At 59.2% G+C, this 22,637-nt stretch overlaps 2 protein-coding genes across 2 annotated transcripts in view; one reads left to right on the top strand and one right to left on the bottom strand.

Moving 5' to 3' along the window:
- Window positions 1–4,172, top strand: part of GNA12 (G protein subunit alpha 12) — a 107,039-nt gene extending 102,867 nt beyond the window's left edge. Inside the window, exons 3-4 of the mRNA XM_039226145.1 lie at window positions 48–98; window positions 1,408–4,172. Coding sequence (XP_039082076.1) covers window positions 48–98; window positions 1,408–1,977 — 621 coding nt within the window. The 3' untranslated portion in view covers window positions 1,978–4,172. The remainder of the gene's footprint in view (window positions 1–47; window positions 99–1,407) is intronic.
- A 9,284-nt stretch (window positions 4,173–13,456) lies between these two features.
- AMZ1 (archaelysin family metallopeptidase 1) lies at window positions 13,457–20,910 on the bottom strand. The gene is made up of 6 exons (XM_039226176.1): window positions 20,607–20,910; window positions 19,277–19,444; window positions 16,864–16,992; window positions 16,373–16,542; window positions 15,810–15,986; window positions 13,457–14,480 (listed from the first exon to the last, which is right to left on the bottom strand). The coding sequence occupies exons 1-6, from the start codon at window positions 20,908–20,910 to the stop codon at window positions 13,932–13,934; spliced, it is 1,497 nt and encodes a 498-aa protein (XP_039082107.1). The 3' UTR covers window positions 13,457–13,931.
- Between the last annotated feature and the right edge of the window lie 1,727 nt (window positions 20,911–22,637).

Below are 22,637 nucleotides of genomic sequence, written 5' to 3'. Positions count from 1 at the left end.
GGGTTCTCCGCCAGCACTGATGCGTGTGTGTTCTTCCTACCCGACAGGGTGAGTCCGTGAAGTACTTTCTGGATAACTTGGACCGGATCGGCCAGCTGGTGAGTCACCCCACCCTGAACCTGCAGCCCAGAATTGGGGAGCACGTGTGTGGAGGCCCCATGGTGAGGGTTGTGCCGTCCCTTCGTGCCTCTGGCCTGTGTCCTGGGCCTGTCCGGCTCTTAGATCCGTGCTCGGTGTCAGGGCAGAGGGCAGTCAGGCGCGTGGCAGTGAGGACTCCCCTTCCAGGGGAGGAAGTGGCCTCGTTCATGCCTGCAAAGCGTGAAGTAGCGTTTCCTGAAGAATCCCTCCACTCTGCCTACCGCAAAGCACATGGGAATTCTTCAGTAAAACTAAGGATTTCCTTTAACTTTTCATCGGGAACCTCAGCCATACATAAACACAAATCGTGTGACGTGCCGCCCGGCCTGCCCACCTCGCAGGGGCACGCACATGTCACGCCGAGTCATTGGAGCAGGGCTCCCGAAGTTGTAACCACAGCACCGTCACTACTCCTACGGAATTGGCAGCGTTCTGTGACCTCAGCCGATGGCCTGTATGCACCTAGATCAGCCCGGGTCCTCGTGTATAACCTGCGCCGCTTGTCTTAGCGGTCAGAGTCCGCGCCTCCTAAGGCCGGTCCTAAGTACCATGCCACCCAAGTGTCTTTTAATCAGTAGGCTCCTCCCCCACCTTTTCTTGTCTCCCCATTTATTTATGAGGTCGTTGGCCATTCATCTTGTGGGCTGCCTCACATGGGCTTCGCCATCCCTTCCTGGCCTTGCTACCAAAGACACCCCTCTGTCCCCGGCACCACCGTGAGCTGGTCTCCAGACCGAGAGGACTCGGCAGCCCTGTCCAGCCTGTGGCGGGCCCACTGCCCAAGTGCTTACGCGCCACGGTCGCTGGAGGGTTTAACGGGGCCACGTCACAGTTACCAAGAGTCACGTGGTAGCTAAAATCTCCCAAGAATAACGTATTATATATATCGCCGCCTTGCAAAGCCGAGACTAAAGTCGTTGGCAGTAAGGTCTGGGACCACGTAGGCTCTGGAAATTGGCAGGAAAAGGTGGTTGTGGGGCAGAAACCAAAGCCGCGGTCTGCTTCCTATGGACACGCACACAGGTGAGGTTTTGGCCGCGGCTGACAAAGCGTTCCGGTCACCCGCTTGGGGCTGGGGCGCCTCCACTTGTTTGGAACAGGCCTCCTGATGCCTTCACTTCCTGTTCCACTACCGATGTCAATTTTACAAGTGAAAGTTGCTTTTGGTGCCTGGGTCCAGTTCTCCCGGAAGTCCCTCGGGCTCCTCTGGTCCCGATCTCCTCACCTTCTGTCTCCTGCTGAATCTCTCCCTTCTCCTGTGTTTTCCAGAATTACTTTCCCAGTAAGCAGGACATCCTGCTGGCACGGAAAGCCACTAAGGGCATCGTGGAACACGACTTTGTCATTAAAAAAATCCCCTTTAAGATGGTGGACGTGGGCGGCCAGCGGTCCCAGCGCCAGAAGTGGTTCCAGTGCTTTGACGGGATCACGTCCATCCTGTTCATGGTGTCATCCAGCGAGTACGACCAGGTGCTCATGGAGGACAGGCGCACCAACCGGCTGCTGGAGTCCATGAACATCTTTGAGACCATCGTCAACAACAAGCTCTTCTTTAACGTCTCCATAATCCTCTTCCTCAACAAGATGGACCTCCTGGTGGAGAAGGTCAAGACCGTAAGCATCAAGAAGCACTTCCCAGACTTCAAGGGCGACCCCCACAGGCTGGAGGACGTTCAGCGCTACCTGGTCCAGTGTTTCGACCGGAAGAGACGTAACCGCAGCAAGCCGCTGTTCCACCATTTCACCACCGCCATAGACACGGAGAATGTCCGCTTCGTGTTCCACGCTGTGAAGGACACCATCTTGCAGGAGAACCTGAAGGACATCATGTTGCAGTGAGAGAGGCACCCCTGCCGACCGTGACGGCCTCCGTGGCCCTGGCCAGCCACGCCTGCCCAGGCCCAGGGTGGGCCTCCCAGATCTGCACCACCGTGCCCACCACGCCACCGCGCACCAGGCCCGGGGACACGGACACTCAGACATTAGCTACTGAACCCAGGGCGTAGTCAAACTACTGAGAATCCGAGGGGTCACTCTGGTATGAATTCATGATACTAGTAACACCGCTTCTCTCTCTTTCCAGAAACCGCACTCCTCTCCTGACACAGTAGCGCGAGGACTGTGTGCAGGGAGGGGAGGGTGTGCACACGCACTCTGGGATTACAAGAGCACAAGCCTGCTGGCCTTGCAGAGGCCTTTTCCCTCTAACCCACGACCCTTCCGTGAGAGACACTAACCTGAGAGCTTCGCTGTTGGCGGTTTGCGGGAGGGCAGGGCCCCCACCACCTCCCAGAGCAAGCACGCCGCCTTTTAATACTCTGGTGCCGGCTTCTGGGGAGACCCGAGCCCGGGCACCCTAGACCAGGCCAGGGCCCCCGCTTTACAGGGTGGGAGCGTACTTGCCTTAGCGCCCCACAGCCGGTGCACCGGCAGGGGTGCGCCTCTGCCCCACACGCCCGGTGCTGGTTACCCACCCCCACCTGTGACTTCTGTCCTACGCGTCACCTCCCGATACCACAGCGCGGCTGCAGTCGCTCTCCCTTCCCTTGGAGGGCGGGAAAGCGCTTCCTACTCCTCTGGGGACCCCTGAAAACCAGCAGGACTCCCAGCAGAGCCTCTGCGAATGCCACAGCTGCCCTTGCAGGAGCCCCGACTCTGCAGCCAGAGTCCGCGTCACTGCACACTGCTGCCACCTCGTGCCTTTGGACAGCCGGCACCTGCTCCTGGCCCTGCCCGAAGCCGTGTGCTCACCAGGGTGTCTTCTGCGCATGTGCCCCCGGCCCAAGTGAACACTGCCAGGCCCGGCTCCCGGCCGTCCAGGAAGAGCTGTCCGGGGCCCTGACGCTCAGACACGGGCGGATCTTCCCCGCCCCCCATGCCCCCTTCCACTCCCAGTGCCCAGGTGTTTCTTGCCGGCTGTCACAGGCACTGTGTCCCAAGCCGGTGCTGCTCTGTGTTCACCTGATAGAAACGCCTGCTGGGCTAGGACTTTGCCTGGTGTTCAGAAGGAAACAGGAAGCCTCCCCTTGCGGGCCCCAGGTGATCACTGTGGCCGAGTAGCACAGGCAAGGCTGTCCCAAGGCTGTCACAGATGCTGTGTCCCTTTTGCGTCTCCTTGGCTCGTTTCCAGCAGTCTGGTGGCAGGTGCTGACCCAGGAGGAGAGGACCAGGGCCTGCCCCTGACTCGTCCTTGTTATCAGTGTTCTCTGGGAGGAGACCGCAGGACTCTCTCTCTTTCTCTCTCTCTCTCACTTTCTCTCTCTCTCTCTCTCTCTCTCTCTCTCGGTGCTCAAGGCTTTGTGTCCATGGTTGTTGGGGTTTGTGGCTTTTTTGGCTGGAAAAAATTTGCTGTTTTGCACTGCTTCCCGGGGCTCCTCATGAACTGAAGGATGTGACCCAGGGTCAGTGCCGATAACTGTGGCTCAAAGGGAAAGGAGCAGTCCTGGCAACCTCCCTGGTGCGGTCCAGGATCCTTTCATGTGGCTACAGGGTCCCCGGTGTGGCGGGCTCTCCTCGCCTGTCACCGAGGGGGCCTCCCCAGCCGCTGCTCACCAGTGTGGGAGCCTCCCGCCCCCAGCCCGGGCACCAGCTGGGCGCATTCACAGTGCCCCCGCCCCTCTACCTGGCTGACCAGAAGCGCACAAGTACAGGGGTGGGGCTGCACCGAGCTCCTGGAAGGCAGGGAGGGCACCAGGCCCGGGTCCCTGACCCGCAGGCCCCAGCCCCCCACCTTCCTGGGCCCGGGCTTCCACTCCTGCTGACCTCGGGGTGTGTGGGGAGATGGCTGATGGCCCTGGCACTAAGTTCTGGGCTTGGTGGGGGATTGTATTTGCAAGACTCAACTAAAATCATTCACAGCTTTCCTACACATAGACTAGTCGTTTTATCTCCAAAACCTTCGGCTTTTGTATTTTTTTAATTACACTGTTATCCTCGATTATTGTCTTTTTTATTGAGTTGTTGGAGAAGTGGGAGATAGTCGTGCCTCATTCTATTATTGCAAAAATGTAACAATAAAATTCCTCAAAATAAGATCTTTTCTTCGTGGTTCCGCTGTTGCCATGGAAGGATGCGGTGTAGGTTTCTCTCTGAAACACTCTTCTGTCTGTAGGGAAAGGGTCTCAAAGGAGGAGCACTGCAGCCTGTGTCACTTACAGAGGGCTCTAGTCCTCCTATTCTTGTAACTTTTGTTACTTTTGGGAAAAAGAAAGATAAGTCCAGGATCCAAAAATAATCTTAAATCAGGAGGATCAGTTACAAGTGCCCCACATGGGCGTCCTGAGGACAGGCCAACACGGGCTCATGGGACCTGCCCGATGTGAGATGTGGGACGCGGGCAGCTGGGCGGATCGCTCAGGGCTCACGTGTGGCCCCACTGGCCGGGTCCGGAGGGTCTGGGAGGACGACCACCTGTGTTCTCCGGGCGGTCGTTAGGGCCGTCCTCTGTGTTCAGAGCCCAACAACACCAATCCTTATTGTACGCAAAGGCTTATTATTTGATCCTCGGCTTTTATTTCTGAAAACACACTAAAATCCTGACACACACACCCTGTCCCAGATACTGCTTACCGTAAAGCATCCAAAACACAAGTTCAAAGCCAGCCGAAGTGGCTTGTGCACAGAAACGCGTGTGTGTGCAGGGGTCTCAGTGAGTGAGGCCCTGAGCGCCCGAGGAGGAGCTGGTGGTGGACACTTGACACAGCCTGAGCCCCGTGACCAGAGCGCACCAGATTCTGCTATCATGACCCCCAGGATTCTGGTCCCGGCCACAGAACGAAGAGACCTCCCACCAGAGAGATGAGTGATGCCTAGTTGTGGGCGCGTTTTGTCACATGACCATCCTCGGGAAGGAGGGACCAGGTGCTGTCCAGTGGCCATGGCCTGGGTGGGGCACCAGGGCGCACGGCTACACAGGAAAGGCAGCAGCTCCCCACAGAAGTGCTGGCGGTGAGTTGGCCATGTGCGCTGGCCCCGCTCTTTGCGTTCAGATTTCATCGCTTGTAAACGTGGGATGAAATAATGGTTCTCCGCACTAGCGCCGCAGTCAGATCCCTGAGGAGCTTTGCAGAGGCCCCAGCCGAGCCTTCCCCGCCAGGGCCTGCCCTGCAGGAATGCCGTCTGTGCAGATTTCTGAGCTCCTGGCCATCTCACAGGGTGGCCAGGGCTGCGAGCCCCCGGACAGATCGCCAATGCCGGAGGGCCTTTCCTGGGCCAGTTCTGTGTCTCCGGCCAGCTAGCCCTCGTTGCCGCCAGCAACCTGCCTCTAGAGAACACTGCGACTGGGCAGGCCTGTCCCAGCTTTGGGCAGCCTCTCTCGTCTTGTGGTCCCCTCTTCACAAGGTACGTCGGGTGCGCTCAGCAGCCTTGTTCTGGAACGATCCGTGGAGCTTGCGTGTGTCGGGGGCCGGGTCTCTCTGACTTGGCATTGGGGCTTCTGGTCCCGGTCGGGAGGCGGTGCTGGGCCCTGACGAGCAAGCCATTGGGCCCCCCGAGGAGAGCAGCAGTCCCTCGCCTCCTTCTGCGGGGAAGGACTTGAGGGCTCTCTGGTGTTGGGTGTTCAGGAGGGCGCATTAGGTGGGTTTCATTTTCCACAGGGTCGGTGTCCTTTGCAGGTGGAGTCGGTAACCGGTTCCTCCGGGCCTTTCTCTCACCTGCCTTCCCCCTTCTCCACATCCATGCAGCTCCTTGGAGGTGAGCACTCACCGCAGCGGCCGGAGAACCCTGATGGTGGTGATCTTGCCACAGAGCTGTGCTCGGAGCCCCTGGGGCTGTTAGAACTGCATTTCGCGAGCTCTGGGCTTTCCCTAATCCAGGATCACAGAATGTGCCTGGGAGGCCTGAGCTTTTCCAAGGCCCTCATCCCAGATCACGAACAGACGGCTCCTCGAGTATCCCGGCAGGCGGGCGTTCCAGAGAGTGGTGGCCATGTGTGTTGGGGGATGGGAATGCGGTGGCCCGAGGACCTGAGGTTCCAGCCCAGAAAGAGACCACAGAGGGCAGCGGCTGTCCTAGCTAACTGGAGTAGGGGACAGCTGGGATGAGGCAGGGCGTGCTCGGGTGTGACCCTGACCTGTGGCCGCGGCTTCTCCTCACGCCTTCCCAGGATTCAGCAAAACTTCTTAAAATGTCGTCGTGGGCATCTGAGCGTCAAGGACCACAGACTTGGCACCTGGCTGACTGTGAATGCAGTTCAGCCAGAAAGTTAGGTTCTCTGTTGGCAAGTCGGTGATAGGGGTGTTTTTTTCTTCTCAGGGTTTTCTTCTTTTATGTGTTTGTAAGTGAACTTGAGTGAAACACTAGAGCAGCTACCCTGGGGTTTCTGCAGGAGACCAGATTTCCTTGCAGGCCATGGACAAGCTGCCCGCCAGCCCGCTGGTGAGGAGAGGCCAGCCGCACTGCAGGGAGACCCTGAGCTACGGTGATCAGGGAGGGTGCCCCCTTCTCTAGCCAAGTCACCTTTTCCTTAACCGTGAATTCACGTCATTTTGTGTTTATAAAAGCTGATGTGTTTCCTCCAAGGGCACGCGGAGCCGGCTGTCTGCAGCCAGGATGCTTTCCCTGGACCCACGTGGCCCCCGCTCCATCTGGTAAGGCTACGCCAAAGCCACCTGCAGGGCAATGCAGACTTTGACCCCCCTCAGATGGGAACACGGCCTCTGAGCCCAGTCTGGCACTTTCTGGTACAGTGCAGGGGTTCGCCTCTCCCCACTGACGTCACAGTGACCGGTGGGAGGGAAGATAGGCAGCAGGGTTGTGGGGACACCCCGCTGTGTGACCTGCAGTCTCTGCCCTGAAGCCCGGGCCAAAGCCCGTCTGTCCTGCTACCAATGGTGTGGGAGCATTTGGGGACAGCATGTATGCCCAGCTGTGCCCGCGTCCAGGAAGTGGCCCCTGAGGACGCCCCCACAGACCATCCGTCACACCTCCTCAGACACAGGTCAGTGCCAGCTGTGTGGGGGAGCCCACACACCTTTCCCAGACCCACCTGCAGGCAGTGGGTGGCGGTCAGAGGCGTGGGGGGGGGGGCACCCGTTTGGATCTTTTTAGACTCGTACCAAGCTTGCTTGGAAAGAAATTTAAAACCAGTCTTTGTTCAGATTGATTTAATTTTTTAAAATATTTTTTTAAAATGTTTTTAATGTTTTATTTCTGAGAGAGAGACAGCACAAGCAGGGGAGGGTCAGAGAGAGAGGGAGACACAGAATCTGAAACAGGCTCCAGGCTCTGAGCTGTCAGCACAGAGCCTGACATGGGGCTTGAACCCACAAACCGTGAGATCATGACCTGAGCCGAAGTCAGATGCTCAACCGACTGAGCCACCCAGGTGCCCCTAGATTGATTTAAATAACACACTCCAAATGTCCTTTCTCTTAGCTTTATTCAAACCAACTAAAGTTGGCAGGTTGTCCTCTGACGCGGTGCAGCGTTGCGTGCCCAGCGCCCCTCAGTTGGCCCTGTGCCCTGTGTGTGCCCAACCAATGCCCCCACGTGGCCCCCTGCTGCTGCTGTGGCATTTGGGCTGCAGCGTTCACTGCAGGAGCCGAGCTCCGAGCCCTTGTGGGGTCGTTACACACTGAAGGAAACCCCAGGAGGAGAGCCACGCGCTCTGTCTTGGGCACCACTGTGGAAGGGCCATGCCAAGCCTGCCCACAGAGGTGCTGGGCACCGGGTTAACATCCATACCGTGAAGCATGGAAACGCACTGTGTGGCTACAGTGGCGGGTGCAGCACGTTTAGCATATGTAGTTTTTATAAATGTGTTAAAATTTGCTTTAAATGACATTTGTTTTCCCAGCATGTTGTGTCCTGTCAAGCACCAGCTCCTGCTGCCCAGCGGCCGAAGCCTGGGACACGTTTAGGATGTAGGGACACACGTGACCAGGGAACCCGGAGTGCGTGCTTAGCGGGGCATCCACAGGCCTCCTGGGCCAAAGCATACTTTCCAGAAGCCCAGGTCCCCTCGTGGTTTCGTGGAGGATAAAGCCCGCCCATCCCGTGTCCAGGCCCCAGCAGGGGAGCAAGGTGAGTGGGGGACTCACAGTCTTGGGTCTGGGCCCAGACCGTCCGTGGCCTCCGTAACGCCATCGTCCCTGCGTGCCCTTGGTCCTGTAGGGCATTGGCTCCCCTCGAACGTCCGGGGTTCACCCCACGCACACCACCGTCCTCCACGTGCACACCTGCAGCCTGGGCAGAGGGTGAGGGTGCAGCTGGGTGACCGCATCGTCCTGCTGTCCAGGCAGGAGAAACGCCGTAGGTGACCTTAGTGCCAATAGAAATAACGACGCCGCCCCCACACCCCACCAAAAAACAAAACTAGCGTTTTCTTTCCCTTCTGTGGCTTCATACGGGATCACCCCTGATCCCAGAAAGCGTGGAAACAGGTAGTGAGCATTTAGGAAGGGAGCTTGTTTGCTAAGTGGGATTTTTAAGCCCCGCTGGCAGGGATATTATGAACATAGAGGTTCCCTGAGGGCATGTGTGTGGCCGAGTGGACCATACCTCCCAGGCCTCCCCGTGTGGGTGAGGCCCAGAGCCCTCCGCATGCCCAGCGCCCTGTGCACCTGCTACCCTCATGGCCCGGAGGGTGGCCCGCCTCCCAGCAGGGGGTCCACCTCCTGGATTCCAAGGGGGGGATTCAAGTGGACTCCCAGCATTTCACCCTCTGCCCACAAGGCTTTTCCCTCATTCCAGTGGACAGCATTTATTTATTTTTTTCAACAGTACTTTATTTTTAATGCTTATTTATTTTTGAAAGAGACACAGAGTCAAGCGGGGGAGGTACAGAGAGAGAGGGAAACACAGAATTTGAAGCAGCTCCAGGCTCTGAGCTGTCAGCACAGAGCCCGACGTAGGGATCGTATTCACAAACCGTGAGATCATGACCTGAGCCATAGTCAGACACTTAACTGACTGAGCTACCCAGGCGCCCCAACAGTACTTTAAAATTGAGTAAAAATTGCTTTTTTCCTTACTTTCTATTACTCTTTATTTTCTTTTACATGGACAAATACCTGCTGAAAATACTGCACTTTTCTGAAATATATAACTTCCATGAAATTTCCATTAACTATTCTAATGAATAATATTTCATCAAAAGCATTAAGTGAAATAAAAATAAATATTCGTTTTATTTCTAAGATGTTAGACTAGGTGTTTTTAAGCACCCATCATTAAGGCAGCCAGTAGGAAGGGAAATAAGCATTTGAGTATGTTTAATGTGAAAATGAAAATTGAATTCTGCCAGATTTATGTTAATGCCCTCCTATTGGTGGACAGCATTTATTAACTTTGAGAAAGAAAATGTAACAGAAGTGTTTTAGAAAACGCGAACCACATGGAATTTGCTCCGTGTGTCACAGTTTTCCAGAAACTGGGCCCTGAGATGCCTGCATTTGGGCGAACTTCCCCTGGGCTTCCAGCCTTTCACAAATAGGAGCACTGGTACCCGGCTGGCTCAGCTGGTGAGCACGACCCTTGATCTGGGGTTGTTGGTGCCAGCTCCACGTAGGCCAAGGAGATTGCTTAAATATAAAATCTTTTTTAAAAAAATACGAACAATGCCAATCAAGTAGGGTTTTGTGTATTTTTGTTTTCTTTTTGTTAATTTTCTATCATGTATTTATTATTGGGAGACAGAGAAACAGAGCAGAGCTGGGGAGGAGCCGGGGGGGGGAGGGGCAGACATAGAGTTGGAAGCAGGCCCCAGGCTCCGAGCTGTCAGCACAGAGCCTGAGGCAGGGCTTGAACCCACAAACCATGAGATCATGACCTGAGCTGAAGTTGGACGCTGAACTGAGCCCTCCAGGCACCCTGCAGTCAAGTAGTTTAATCTGGTTGTGACTGAGGCACATTTAATCAGGACGAACTTGGTGCCATTGAGTGAGGGCTGCAGGGCTCGGGACCCACGACAGGCTGGTGCCAAATGGATAGACAAACGGAGCTCCATGTCCGGAGCCCTGCGGTGAGAAGCAGGAGCAGGGGAGGGCAGGCCCAAGGGCAGAGTGAATGGGAGGGAGCGCCACGGGGCCTCCGCCTCCCGTCCCACCAGGGCTGCTGAGTGCCAGCCAGGATGTCGCTGTCCCCCCTTGGATGAAGCATCTCCAGGGGCTGTCGGGAAGCACCCTGCTCATTCCCAAGGGATGTGGGTAGAACATGCCTGAGGCCCGATGCCCTTTTGGATGTCTGTCCCTCCCTGTATTTTTCCAGCTCGCATCCTTAGGCCCAGTGGACAGAGGAGGGAGTGTCCTGCCTTTGACCTTAGGGGGCTCCTCTCATAACAGCCCCTCTGTACAGGCTCAGGACCCCGCATGGTGATCTCCCTCTCCTCCCAGGACCCCGTGGGTCCCAGCTCTGCGCCCCCTCCCCCCACCCAGCCTCTGGGACTCGCCTGTCACGGGCAGCCCACAGGCGGGCCGGGGAAGGAAGGCAGCACGCCTGCCTCAGGCCCCTGGTGGACGGCCACGTCCATGGGGAACGGTCAGGGTCAGCCCAGCTGACACACTGCTCCTACTCTAACAGCTGTGGTGAGAAACAGGGTGGCAGCTTTCGTTGCCCGAAGTGTGTATGAGAGACAACAAAGTGACGCCCTGGGAGCCATCTGCTTTGTGGCCAGCTGTTCTGGGGCTGGTAAGCGTGTGCCCACATGTGCTGCAGCCACCTCCTGACCGGTGCCACCGACCTCCGGGCACTGAGAGACCTGTTCCACGGACTCCCACGCACGAGGAAGCAATTCCGTGAAGAATGGCACAAGGTACTTAGCAGGTCAGGGGGACCCAGCAGGAGGCCACATTGGCCGCGGCTGGGAGGTGACATGACACTCAGGCCATGGCCTAGCTAGGGAGCTGGCCGTGGAAGGTGACAGCGGCCGAGAGGCAGGCGCCCCCAGGGACAAGTGACACACGGCCACAGAAGTGCCTTGATGGAGATGTTTGGGCAGCAGCCTCTTGAGTTGCCTCACGTGGAGCCCGGCTGATGGCGTTTCCAGGTGACTTGGTGGGCACCTGGGGTCAGGTCAGGGGCAGGAGAGCAGAGGCCAGGTCGTGGCTACCCCCTGGGCACCCTGGTCATAACCGGGCAGGGGACCTGGGGTGGACTGAACACTGGTGACCCCAAGACTTTTCCTGGAAATGGCTTTGTTAAGCAGAGTCCTGACAGAGGTCTCTTTCCATGTCCGTCTGTTCCCAGGAAGCGAGGTCACACAAACCTGGGTTATTCCGGGTCCTCCTGCATCAGGCATTGTGTGCGGTGCTGGGAGAGAAAGGCTGCCCCCGCGCAGTGATCCCGGCTGCCCTCAAAGCCGTGCTCGAGGTGACCCTGCGGGTTAGCCTTCTTGGCCGGGCTCCCTAAGGGCCCAAGTTTGCTCTTTCCCTGGGGTCCTTGAATCCGGTTCTCCGTACCTGTATAGCCACTCCATGGCTACCCGGCGGCCTCCACCACCCAGCTGGGTGACTCAGCCCAGAGTGCTGGCCTTCCCCCCCAGACCACTGCCCAGGCCTCCCCTGGTGGCTCAGAACAGGGGCCAGTGCGATTTCCCAGCCCCGACACCCCACCTGTGTGCTTTGCCAGGAAAGAGCCGGAACACAGAGGTCTAGGGCCTTGCAGCCACAGGCAGACCCCTGAGCTCAGGTCCCAGAGGAGGGCAGAGTCCTCGCCAGGGTTTGAGAATCCAGGAGGACGGAGGTAAGAAAGTCCCTGGGCTTGGAAGGACTCTTTCGAAGGGACAGTTTATTTGCAGGAAGGTTGACCTGTCCTTTCCCAGGTGGGTGGGGGTCCAGCGCTCCTTACCCCCCGCCCCGCCTCTCGGGGCTCTGCACTTGGGCCGCGCATCCCTGGAATGGTGTGGCCTCTCTCGTGAACTTGATGGGATCTAAATTTGGACTCTCAGCTTCAACATTAGCTGCTTGGCTAAGCCACAGCATGTTATGGGGGTTATTTTTAAGCCCTTTTGGAGATTTTGTTCCAGAAAGGTCTGAAGCGCCGTCCCAGGAGACTGTATGAACAGGCCCCCCTTTCCTTCGGACCCTGGCAGCGTGGGGGTGGCAGGGGGCTCACCTGGGGGAGGGGTGGTGGAGAAGCCGGGCTGAGGGGAGAGGGTCCTGCCTTCGCTGAGGTGGGGGCAGGGCTCCACCTTCATCGGAAGGGTGGCGCTGGGTGTCGAGGCTGCAGAGGAAGGTGCAGGCAGGCTCCCCAGCCGCGCCTCACACAGGAGCCCCAGTGCAGCTGAAGGCCTGACCCCAGAGTATTTTTAGCTCCCTTCACGCCCTCAGCCCCGGCCCGCAGGGATGTGTGGGACTCACGGGGACCTGGGACTAATACGGACCTTCAAGGCCGCACAGCCACTTCATGTGTTTATTTAAAAAAACAGAAGCCCAGGCCCGGCTTCTTGGACCGAGCTGTGGAGTTACTGCAGCTGAGCTCGGGGGAGGTGCGTGCCCAGGCTCGTGACCCGTCAGTCTGCGGCAGCAGGTGGCCGCCTGGGGCCCGTCCCCGATAGCCCTCCGCCGTCGTATCTGATGCAGGCAGGAACCTCTGCTCTCTGTGCCTACAAGTTTAGTCTCCTGTTCCCGCCCTCCCCCACCAGTCCCTCTGTCTGGAGACCAACCTTTTGTGGAAGATGGAAGGGAACCGGGAGCTAGGTAATAGTACGTGAAGGCCCCTGGAGGCAGGATCAGAGACCAGGGCGGTCACCCCACCCCTCTGCTCTTACAGACCTGGGCCCCTCCCCCAGGGCTGAGTGACGGCCTTGCTGGGCTGCAGTGAGGGCGATGCTCTGGGGTCTCCCTGAGGTTCCCTGCCCTGGGACCGAGGAACCATCCTCGAGGCCGACCCCGCAGCCGGGCCCAGGGACCAGCCTTCTCTCCGGCTCTGTCCACAGTGCAGACTCCTGAGCTCAGAGCACACGGTTGGGGCTTTAAGGCACTGAGGTGGTGGTGGTCACAGTGACAGAGCCCAGGGTTGCTCTCCCTCTGGGCCTGGGCCTCCCTCCCTGCGCACCTGGCTCTTCTCTCCCCTTTGCGTCTGACCTCCGGGTCATAGCGATGCCTCACAGAAGCCATGAGCCCAGCCCAGGGCCGCCTCGATGCTGGGCCTTTTTGGGGTCCCACAGTCTTGCCTGGTGTCCAACAAGGAGTCTTCCAATCTGTTTGCTTGGGGGCGGGGGGGCAGGTTACCCTCTGCAACCTGGATGGCGGTTTGTTTTTTACCCAGTGTTGTGCAGTCCCCACACTGTCAGCTCCCCGCAACATGCACACCCCCCCCCCCCCTCTGTGCTCTCCCACGGCCCCGGGGCCCTTGGTAACGAAGACCCAACAGTTAAACGTGCACACAGAGGGGCTTCAAATGTGGGAAACAAAGTTTGACAGAATTGGAGGCAGACAGATGACCCCCGGGCTGGCCACCCCGGCCACACCCTCGGCACTTGTTGGAACGAGTGAGAAACGCCTTTGAGTAGTGCCTTTGCTGTCACCACTGTGGGTGACAGCATGCAGCGGTCTCTGGGATGCCACGTGAAGGCCTGAGGACCAGAAAGCCGTGAGTGTGAGAAAGTCCCACTCTAGGAAGGGTGGGAGGACAGGGGGCATACAGCATAGATAGAAACTGGAGCCTCCACCCCCCACCGCTTCTCCAGGTGCAGACTGGCTGCAGCCCCAACCCCCGGCCACCATCCAAGCCAGGCTCGAGGACTCCCTGCAGGGAATGGGGCAAGGGGGCAGTAGCAGGGCTGCAGGGGGACGTTTCTCTGCTTCTGCAGAGCAGGCTGGGTGGGGGGCGGCGTCCTGGGGTCAGACGGTCTCCTACTTCCCCTCATCGCTCCTGCGGCCAGGGGACGAGCCTGCCTTGGACAGCTTGCGTGTGCTCAGCTTCCTCCGCAGAGAAGATAATGTGTCACCCAGGACCCGGCGCAGTCCAGAGCCGTCGCGGCCACAGGGTGGGTCCTGCCTGGGGACCGGGAGCTGCCCCGTGAACATTTCCCACCCGGCCAGGGCGTCCACGGCCCGGTCCACCTGCGCAAGCTCCTCCTCCGTCACCTCCCGCTCCAGGGCTCGGATGCACTGCTCCAGCCATCGTCTGTGCTCCCGGATGGCGTCCACCGGGGGCCCGGGCGGGCTGTCAGAGGCAGTCGGGGAGCCTAGCCCCTCCTCAGGCTCCAGTTCGGGCCCTGCAGATGGGGTGCAGCTCCACACATCGGGGGTCAGGGGCTCCGACAGGCTGCTGCCAGGCTCTGAGCCACTCTCGCAGCTCAGGCCCGAGTCGGCGCTGCAGGGCGGAGTCTCATCTGCGGCAGAAGATGCCCCTATGCCCGGGTCGGGCCGCATCCCAGCTTGAGTCCAGGCATAGAGTCTCTGAGAGGGAGAGACATGGGCTGGGTGTCCTGTGCCCCCTCACTCAGCTCGTCAGAGCACCATGCGGGGCCCCCATCCAGGCAGGGGGTCAGGCCAGCCCCTCGTTTCTTAGTTAAACTCTGCAGCGCGTGCCCGTAAGCTCGAGCTGTAGTAAGAACAATAAATACCACTCCTACTTTCTCCACGTTTCTACTTCCTTTCACCTTGGCCTCTGCTCTGGCCCTTGTATCGCCCAGCAGACGTGCCCCGGGGCCTTGTACCAGGATGGGAGACGCCCCAAGCAGGTCATCTGCACGGAGCACTCCCGACTGGGCCCTCTCACCACCGGGTCACCTGCCCTAGAGACCCCGGGAGCTGTCCCCACGGCCCTCCCCAGTCTCGTGGGTGAGGCTTGTGGGGCAGGGACCAAGCCACGCAAGTCTGTTCAGTGGACAAGACACCTAGGACGTGTGCACGGGTCCCAGTGCTGCTTACAGAGTGGAATCTCCCTTGGCCTCACACACAGCAGCCCATCCCAGCGTGGCATCCACCACATGCCAGCTACCACCCCGTGGACCCTCAGGGGGCTGCCTGTGGGACCCCCACTGCAGCTGGGCAGGCCCCTTCCTGAAGGCATGGAAATGCCCACCTGCTAGCTCCGCGGTCCTCACAACGGGGTCCCCATCCAAGAACCCACCACCCACTGAGTCTTAGCACCCTGACTGGTCCCCAGACCGTGACCCCTTCGGTGGGCCCGGGCTGCCCACCTCCGAGGGGAAAGTGGCAGTGATTTCCCAGGACCTCAAATACAGCTTTTGGCGTTAAAATTAAGCCAAAGCTATTTGGTTGAGAGGTCTTGGGAAACAGCGCCTGTGTCTGGAGGCTGAACTCAGAGTTGGAGTCCTTGGGTCAGGCACCTTCCACAGGGCCCCGCACCCGCTGCCTGCAGCTCCTCCAGCTGCCAGCAGAGAGCAGCAGCGCCCACTGGCTCGCCCAGCGCCAGGCAGGACCGGAGGGCTCTGGGTTCCTCCTGCAAGGATCCCAGCCACCACCTCAGGCAGCCCTGGCGATGCAGGGGTGGCGGGGTGGACACGTCCAGCACCCACCCGCTCAGAGCTTGCGTCCTTGCCTGAGAAGAGTTGTCTGTCCCTTGTCCCTCCTGTGCCCCAATGTGACCTGACGGCAGCGACCGCTGTTATGGGTGCACACCACGGGCCACACGTGCTGCGCCGCATGAGCAACAGGCAGGCCTGTGGGTCTATCTGCGCCCCTGGGGTTCTCGCACCCTGGGATGTGGTGCTGAATGGCTGTGGTCCCCACCTGGGCCAGCAGCCCCCACCAGCCACTCACCTTGTACCTGTCAACAAGCTTGAAGCCCAGGACGTGCTGCAGCTTCCGCAGGCAGATGGGACAGAGGTCCAGGGGCCGCCGCAGGGCCTCGTCCAGGCTGAGCGCCCCCTGCATGATGCAACGTAGCCAGCGACAGCGCCCCAGCCCCAGCAGGTGACAGAGCTCGTGGCAGGTGACCTGAAGGGGAAGGCCTGCCACTGACCTCGCAGCCAATCTCCGGAATGCCCCAGGCAGTCCCACCAGGGGCCTGATTGGCTGGGGGGGGGGGGGTGGAACAGACCCGGGGTCGAATCCCAGCCCTCCCACTTCACAGCCATATGACCTCAGGCAAAGATCTGGGCAGTGCTGCGCCTTGGTTCCTGTCCTCTCTACAGGGAAGCCAGGGCCTCAGGGTGAGGGCTGGACAGAGGACTCAGTGGCTGTGTGCTCCCCTGCTTGTGTCTGAATGCACATTCTTAGCACGTTCCTAGAATGGGCAGGGCCCCCAGGCCTTCCATTCTTCCCTGTCCCATCTTCTCCCTGCGTCTGTGCAGGGACCCCGACGCCCTGGCCTCCACACCCACCTTGCAGCACTGGACCATCCCCAGGGCGCTGAAGCACAGCGTCTGGTCTCTGTCCTGCACGGGCATCTCAGGGCCATCCGCTGCCGCCTGGACCAGGGCTGGCTCTGCGGCACCGGGCCCCGACTGCAGGAGCTCCCCCGAGAACCGGGCAAAGCTACACACGCCCACTTCTGGGGAGAGGTGGAGACACGAGGGGTCACGGTCTGCATCACATGGGGGTGTGGGGGGGGAGGGCCGCAGGAGCAAAGCCCCCTCTGCATCTTCAGGATGCATGTGTCCTGAAGGCCAGCCCTGCGGCCTGCCCACCCGAGGTGGCCTTGAGGCAGACGCCCAAGGCGGCGCATTGGCTCCCTGCCCGGGAGCAGGAAGAGCCTGAGGCTGCACGTTCAAGAGCAGCGGTTTCCATCCATATATGTGCATCATCCCCAGGAGGAATGGCCCACACCCCGGGTGAGCCCCCATGAGCACGGGCTGCAGGGGCTCTGGCTCACCGTGCCCTGGCAGGATCTTGCCAAAGGTGAAGCTCCAGGCCTCGCAGGGGTACAGGTCAGACAGTGTGAGGCCCAGCACGCACAGTGCGTCGCCGGGCTTGCTGCTCTTCAGGAAAGACAGGATTCCGTCTGAAGGGAGAGCGAAGCCCAAGGGGGCATTAGGCGGCAGCGGCAGGGCCCCCGTCTCCCAAGAGTGGGCAAATCCTGCCATCCCCTCCTCCTCTGCCTTGACCAGCCCTCCCCAAGGTCAAGCTCAAGGTGGGGGCACTCCACTCCGGTGCTCTGAGGCCAAGAACTGCAAGCAGCCACACGATGCACAGCAGGGGCTCTGGACCTGGGCCTCAGGGCCACACAGCCAAGTAGGAGCTCAGGGACTCCACTTCCAAATCTCAGGAGAGCCATTTTGGACATGGCGCTTGAGATGGCCAGAGACATCCAAGCGGGGATGCCAAAAAGGCCACTTGAGCAATGGGACCCCTATTCAGGGGAAATGGCCCCAGAGACACCTGCATCCTAGTCCCAGGGCCCATGAATGTGGTGCTCGCATGGCAGAAGGGACTCTGTGGATGGGATTAAATTGGAGGTGTTAAATGGATACTGGATTATCCAGGGCTCAGTGCAATCATAAGGGTCCTCAGAAGAGACACAGAGAGGTCCGAAGGTGCTGTGGTGGGAGACCCAGAACTCAGGGACCAAGCCTGAAACAGGACAGTGTCCTGAAGGCTGGGGACAAAGGCAGGGCCAACACAGTCCACAGCCAGGAGAGAGTCCCAGAGTGATCAAACCTGAAGCCTGGGACACAGAAAGGAACATGTTATTAGGATGACACGTGTCCCAGCCAAGAGCTCCCTGTCACACACAGGACTGAGATCAGCCCTCCCGCCGCAGAGAACCAGATAAGCCCAGTGAAATACACAACACGGCTTCTTAAAGCACCGAAGGTGGGAGTAGACGTGGCCACAGGGAACACCCACCATGTCTTGGGAGGTGAAACAAGCTTTTCTGCATCTGATTATCGTGGCGACTGGGTCACGGGACCATTACACACAAAACGGGGAATTTCGCTACATATGAATTTTAAAAAGGCATTTAAAAAAGAAAAAAAATCAGAGACCTGGTGAGTAATTTGAACCAGGGAGAGGACTGAAGCAGACTGGGCTCCCGGGCAGCAGTGGGGCCAGAAAGGCTGTGCACCCACAGGTGCCTGCAGAGGAGAAACAGAATCCCCTCTAGGGCAAGTCACATCAGCCAAGGCCACTCGATCTTCTAAAAAGTAAACTAAGTTTCCAGGTAAGATGTCCAGCTGACAACGAAAAATACCAAGACACGCAGTCCAACCAGACAACCCAGAAAGACCACAGGTCACCACCAGCACATCCAGACAGAATCAAAAAGCAACTGTGTTTGTGGGTATCAACACTGAACTTAAATTTTAGCAGGAAATTGGTATTTTTAAAAAGTGACACTGCTAGGGGGCACCTGGATGGATCAGTCTGTTGAGCGCATGACCTTGGCTCAGGTCATGATCTCATGGTTAGGAGTTGGAGCCCCACGTGGGGCTCCGCGTGGGCAGCCTGTCAGTGTAGAGCCCACTTCAGAGCCTCTGTCTCCCTTTCTCTGCCCATCCCCTGCTTGCACTCTCCCTCTCAAATAAATAAATAAATAAATAAATAAATAAATAAATAAATGAAAAACATTCAAAAACCAAAAGTGACACTGCTGATTTGAGAAAGAACCCGCTATAAACTACAGAAATGGAAAGGGGATAACTGAAATTAGGGACTCGATGTACAGGCTTCACAGCCGTGTCAGTTAGAGAACCAGTGAGCTGCGAGAGAAGGAAGAGAGAACAAGGAGAGAAAAGATGCCCACGATGGAGCAGGGGATTAGCGCACATCCATGGGAGCCCGGTGTGGGCAGAGAGGGGGGGCCAGAGGAGGGTGCTGAGGAGTCACCCACCACTGCTGAGACACTGGTGCCCTCTGGCCCCGGAGCACCCAGCCCCCTCCCTAGTCTGGAGTCCAGGTGCCCCACACATCTGAGAGCCCGCAGCTCATCTGTGCCCCGCCGTCCAGCCACTCTCCAGCTGCCAGTGACCCTGGGAACTGGCGGGGGCTGGACACGTGCAGGACCAAAGGGTGACAGGCGGCCCGAGAAGGGCTCACTTTACCTGCTCATCACAACCTGGGGTTTTCCAGTGCACACAGGGCCAGTCACCTGGCCTCCAGACGGGGAAGGAGGCTTGTTTCAGCCTCCTCTTTAAAAGGCTGGGAAATAGCGGTTTCCCACAAAGAAAGGGGGCAAGGATTCCTTCCTTCCCCTGGGCATCTCCCCCACTGCCTTCTGCCTCGTGGAAGGGGCCCGCTGAAAAGTAGCAGTGGCCTGAGCCTGCCCCGCCACGCTCATCACCTACCAGTGTGGAGCTGGAGCCTGTCGGAGTCCTGGCTGGGGCGTGAGGAGCAGTGGATGGACGCAGCCGCCACTGAGGGCAGGCACCGGACCTGCAAGCCCAGGAAAAAGGCCTCCGTGCAGTTCCGCAGGTACTCCAGCAGGGCGCCACCCGCCGGGCCCTCGCTCAGATCTGGGGACGAACAGCACATCAGCCCGCCCCGCCCGCGCCCAGCACCCGGCCACCCACCCAGCACCGGCCACTTGCAAATGAGGCCGACGGGGACCTGCCTCCACGGAAAGGAGAAATATGGAAAAAAGGTCAATGCCCCAGTAAAGAGGTCTAGAAAGTGGGGAGCCCCTCAAAGAGGTGCAGGGGGGCCTATCTGGTGCCCAAAGTTCCCCAGGCTGAGGCTGGCTGGTTGGCAGGAGAGTGGGATGCGGGTAAGGTGCAGGTGAGGCCCAGCAGCCCGGCCAGGCGTCCCTGGGGGAGCCCCGACCAGGCTGTGTTTCAGGACAGCGGGGCACAGAGCAAGGGCGGAAAGCAGGAGGCCCTGGGACTGGCTGCAGGGTCCCCGGGCTGGCCGCTGGCTGGAAACAGAGCCCCAGACCCCACCTCGGACCCAAAACCTGCACTTCAACAAGGTGCCTGCGCGTCTGCTCAGGAGGGTTTGGGAAGCACTGGTGGCTGGTGGCCAGGCCAGGAACACAGCGGCATTTTGGGAGTGGGCTGCAAGCAGTAGCCCCAGCCAGGGTGGCGGACAGGCTGCACGGTGGTGGCAGATGGGGGCGTCTGCAGGCCTCTGCCCTTCTCTGCTCCTCTCAGGCTCGGCTTGCCTCTGCTCAGCCGGGCACCACTGTCTCTGCCCTGAGCACGCTGACCTCCCAGGAGAGCCCTCACCCTCGCCAGGCCCAGTCAGCCTCCCCAGCATGGCCTCGGGGTCACCCAGGCCTGCGCTCAAACCCCATCTCTGTCATCGCCAGCTCTGTGCTCTGAGCGGGTCAGGTGACCTCGCCGGCCCTGTTTCCTTGCCTGTGACACAGGGCAGATGGGCTGGGGCGGAAGCAGTCCCTAGAGGGCCCCCAGCACGGTGCTTGGGGTGGCACACCTGGGCAAGGTGCCTGCAAAGGGCCCCGCTGGGTGGGCAGAGCCTGATCCCAGTGGGTCCTCCCTGCCCGGCCGACCGCCAACGTGGGCCCCCCTCCTTTGGGGCCTGCCTGGGCCCCAGGCACAGACACCCTGCCTTGGACCGGACTTAGCCTCTGGCTGCCCAGTGGGGTGCTGGTGGCTCCAAGAGGCCCACCCACTTGTGGGCCCCGCCCTGCAGGGTTCGTGACCCCCCCCAGCCTCATACCTATGGGCTGCAGGTAGATATGCTTCCGGGCAGGGCTCTGTCTCCGGGGCAGCAGGGAGGCATGGAAGGTCTGGAAGTCCTCGGGGGCCTCTGGGCGGCTGAGGAGCCAGTCGAAGGCCGTGCGGATGAGCAGCGTGCAGAAGAGGGTCCTCTGGGGGTTGTAGGCCTCGGCCAGGAACAGCCTCTCCGCTGGGGTGAAGGCAGCCGCGTAGAGGCGCTGCAGGGCCGGGTCGCTGGACACCAGCGCCTCCTTCAGGGCCCGCGGACCGAAGCTGAACTCCTGGGCCGGCCTGTACTGCAGCATGGCGGCCCTGCAGCTCCGGCGAGCCCCTGCTGTTGCCCATGAACCCCCCAGGGGACAGCGACGATCTCTTCCAGAACCTTCTTGCAGGCTGATCGGAACAGCTGAAGGCTCCCCAGAGACGGACGCTGAGCCCAGGGCCCTTCCTGGCGTCGGGCCTCCTTGGTGACCGCAGGGCGTGGCATGGACACCTCGAGGCCTGGCAGCACCCTGGGGAGGAAGACACGCACACTGAGCACACGGCCCATTCGCTCAGGCAGGAGAGGAGGATGCGCCCGTGCCACCGCCCGGGCTCTAGCACCAGCCCCCGGCCCAGGGAAGGGTCCTACCCACCCACCCCCAGCCCCCACCCGCCCCCCACTCCACCCCTGCATGCAGGGAGCTTGTTTTCAAGGAGCCCAGGCACCCACTCTCTCACCCGTTTCACCCTCAGATGGGAGGGGGCGCCCAGGAAGGGCAACTATTCCACCGCTGTAGGGACCCCTACAAAGGAGAGGGCCCCCCAAGAAGGAAACCAGCTGTTCCTGCCCCTTTGTGAGGCCGAGGGCACCCCATCGTCCCGACTACCAGCCCTCCCAGCGGCCCGTCGCCTGAGGACCAGCCCCAGACCCCTGAGGCACCAGGCCAGCCAGAGCTGCGAGAGCATGGGGGGCGGGGGGGGACAGGCCACCCCCAGACCCAGCAGCTTCCCGGCACATGTGGGGCTCAGGCACACGTGCCCAATACGGAAGACTATAAATAGGGAGATGTGACCACGCAACAAAGAGCGCTTTGAGGGCTGGAACGGACACGCAGTGGGGGCAGGGGGGGGGCAGACGGGCCGGGAGAACGGGACAAAGTCAGTTCACAAAGCGGGGTTTTCCTTCCGAATCAGACCTACGACCAGCAGGTCCTGCTCCTCAGAGACCACGCCCCCTCCTCCAACACACGCACCCCAAAAAGCTAGCAGGCCACCGGCGGATGAGCAGAGCAGAGGGGGTCACGAGGCAGGAAGCCAGAAGGCAGAGAAAAGACACACAAGTAACAGAGAACAAGGGGAACCAGAACGAAGGAGAACAGCGCGTGCTGGACTCCTCAGAGTCACGGCAGCTCTGTCGGGGGCAGGGTCATGGGCAGGCCCACTGGGGGAGGGGCGGGGGTGGGGGCTAGCTGCAAACATCGGATGGTGCCTTGTTCCTGTGGGCAGTGAGGACCTGAGCCACACTCCCTCTAGCTGACACAGACGTTCATCCGGAAAACAAAGTTCCGGGTGCTCACATGTACGCATATATGTGTGTGTGTGTATATCTATTTAAATATACATGTGTGTGTTCATACATATACACCCAAATTCCCTCTGTCATTCATAAGTTTTCCTCTGGAAAATTACATCGAGTTTTTCCAGAAGATATTCCGTACTCATATGTGATAGTATACACAGATATATTCCCCAGAGTTACTATGGGGAGGTGGGCTGGGACTAAATGCCCAGGGGAGCACTTTAGGTTTTACTTTCTACATATAATTTTACAGATTTAAGATTGAAGTGCATATGCAATCGTACATCCTTTAGATTTAGTATATTATGAGCGTTTTCCCAAATCCTTAAGCATTCTATTTTTAAAAGTCCCATTTTAAATTGCTACCCAGAAACACCATGATGAACGTCTTCGTACCAAAGTCTGAGTTTCTATTGCCCCAGGACAGATTCCCAGAAGATACCATGTGCGGATGTTTATGGGATCCTGATC

Source organism: Hyaena hyaena, unplaced genomic scaffold, assembly GCF_003009895.1.
Source record: "Hyaena hyaena isolate Hyena2069 unplaced genomic scaffold, ASM300989v1 scaffold_20, whole genome shotgun sequence".
In the NCBI taxonomy this organism is placed as follows: domain Eukaryota; kingdom Metazoa; phylum Chordata; class Mammalia; order Carnivora; family Hyaenidae; genus Hyaena; species Hyaena hyaena.
The sequence above is the reverse complement of the archived record's forward strand: the minus strand, read 5'-3'. Positions and strand labels throughout refer to the sequence as shown.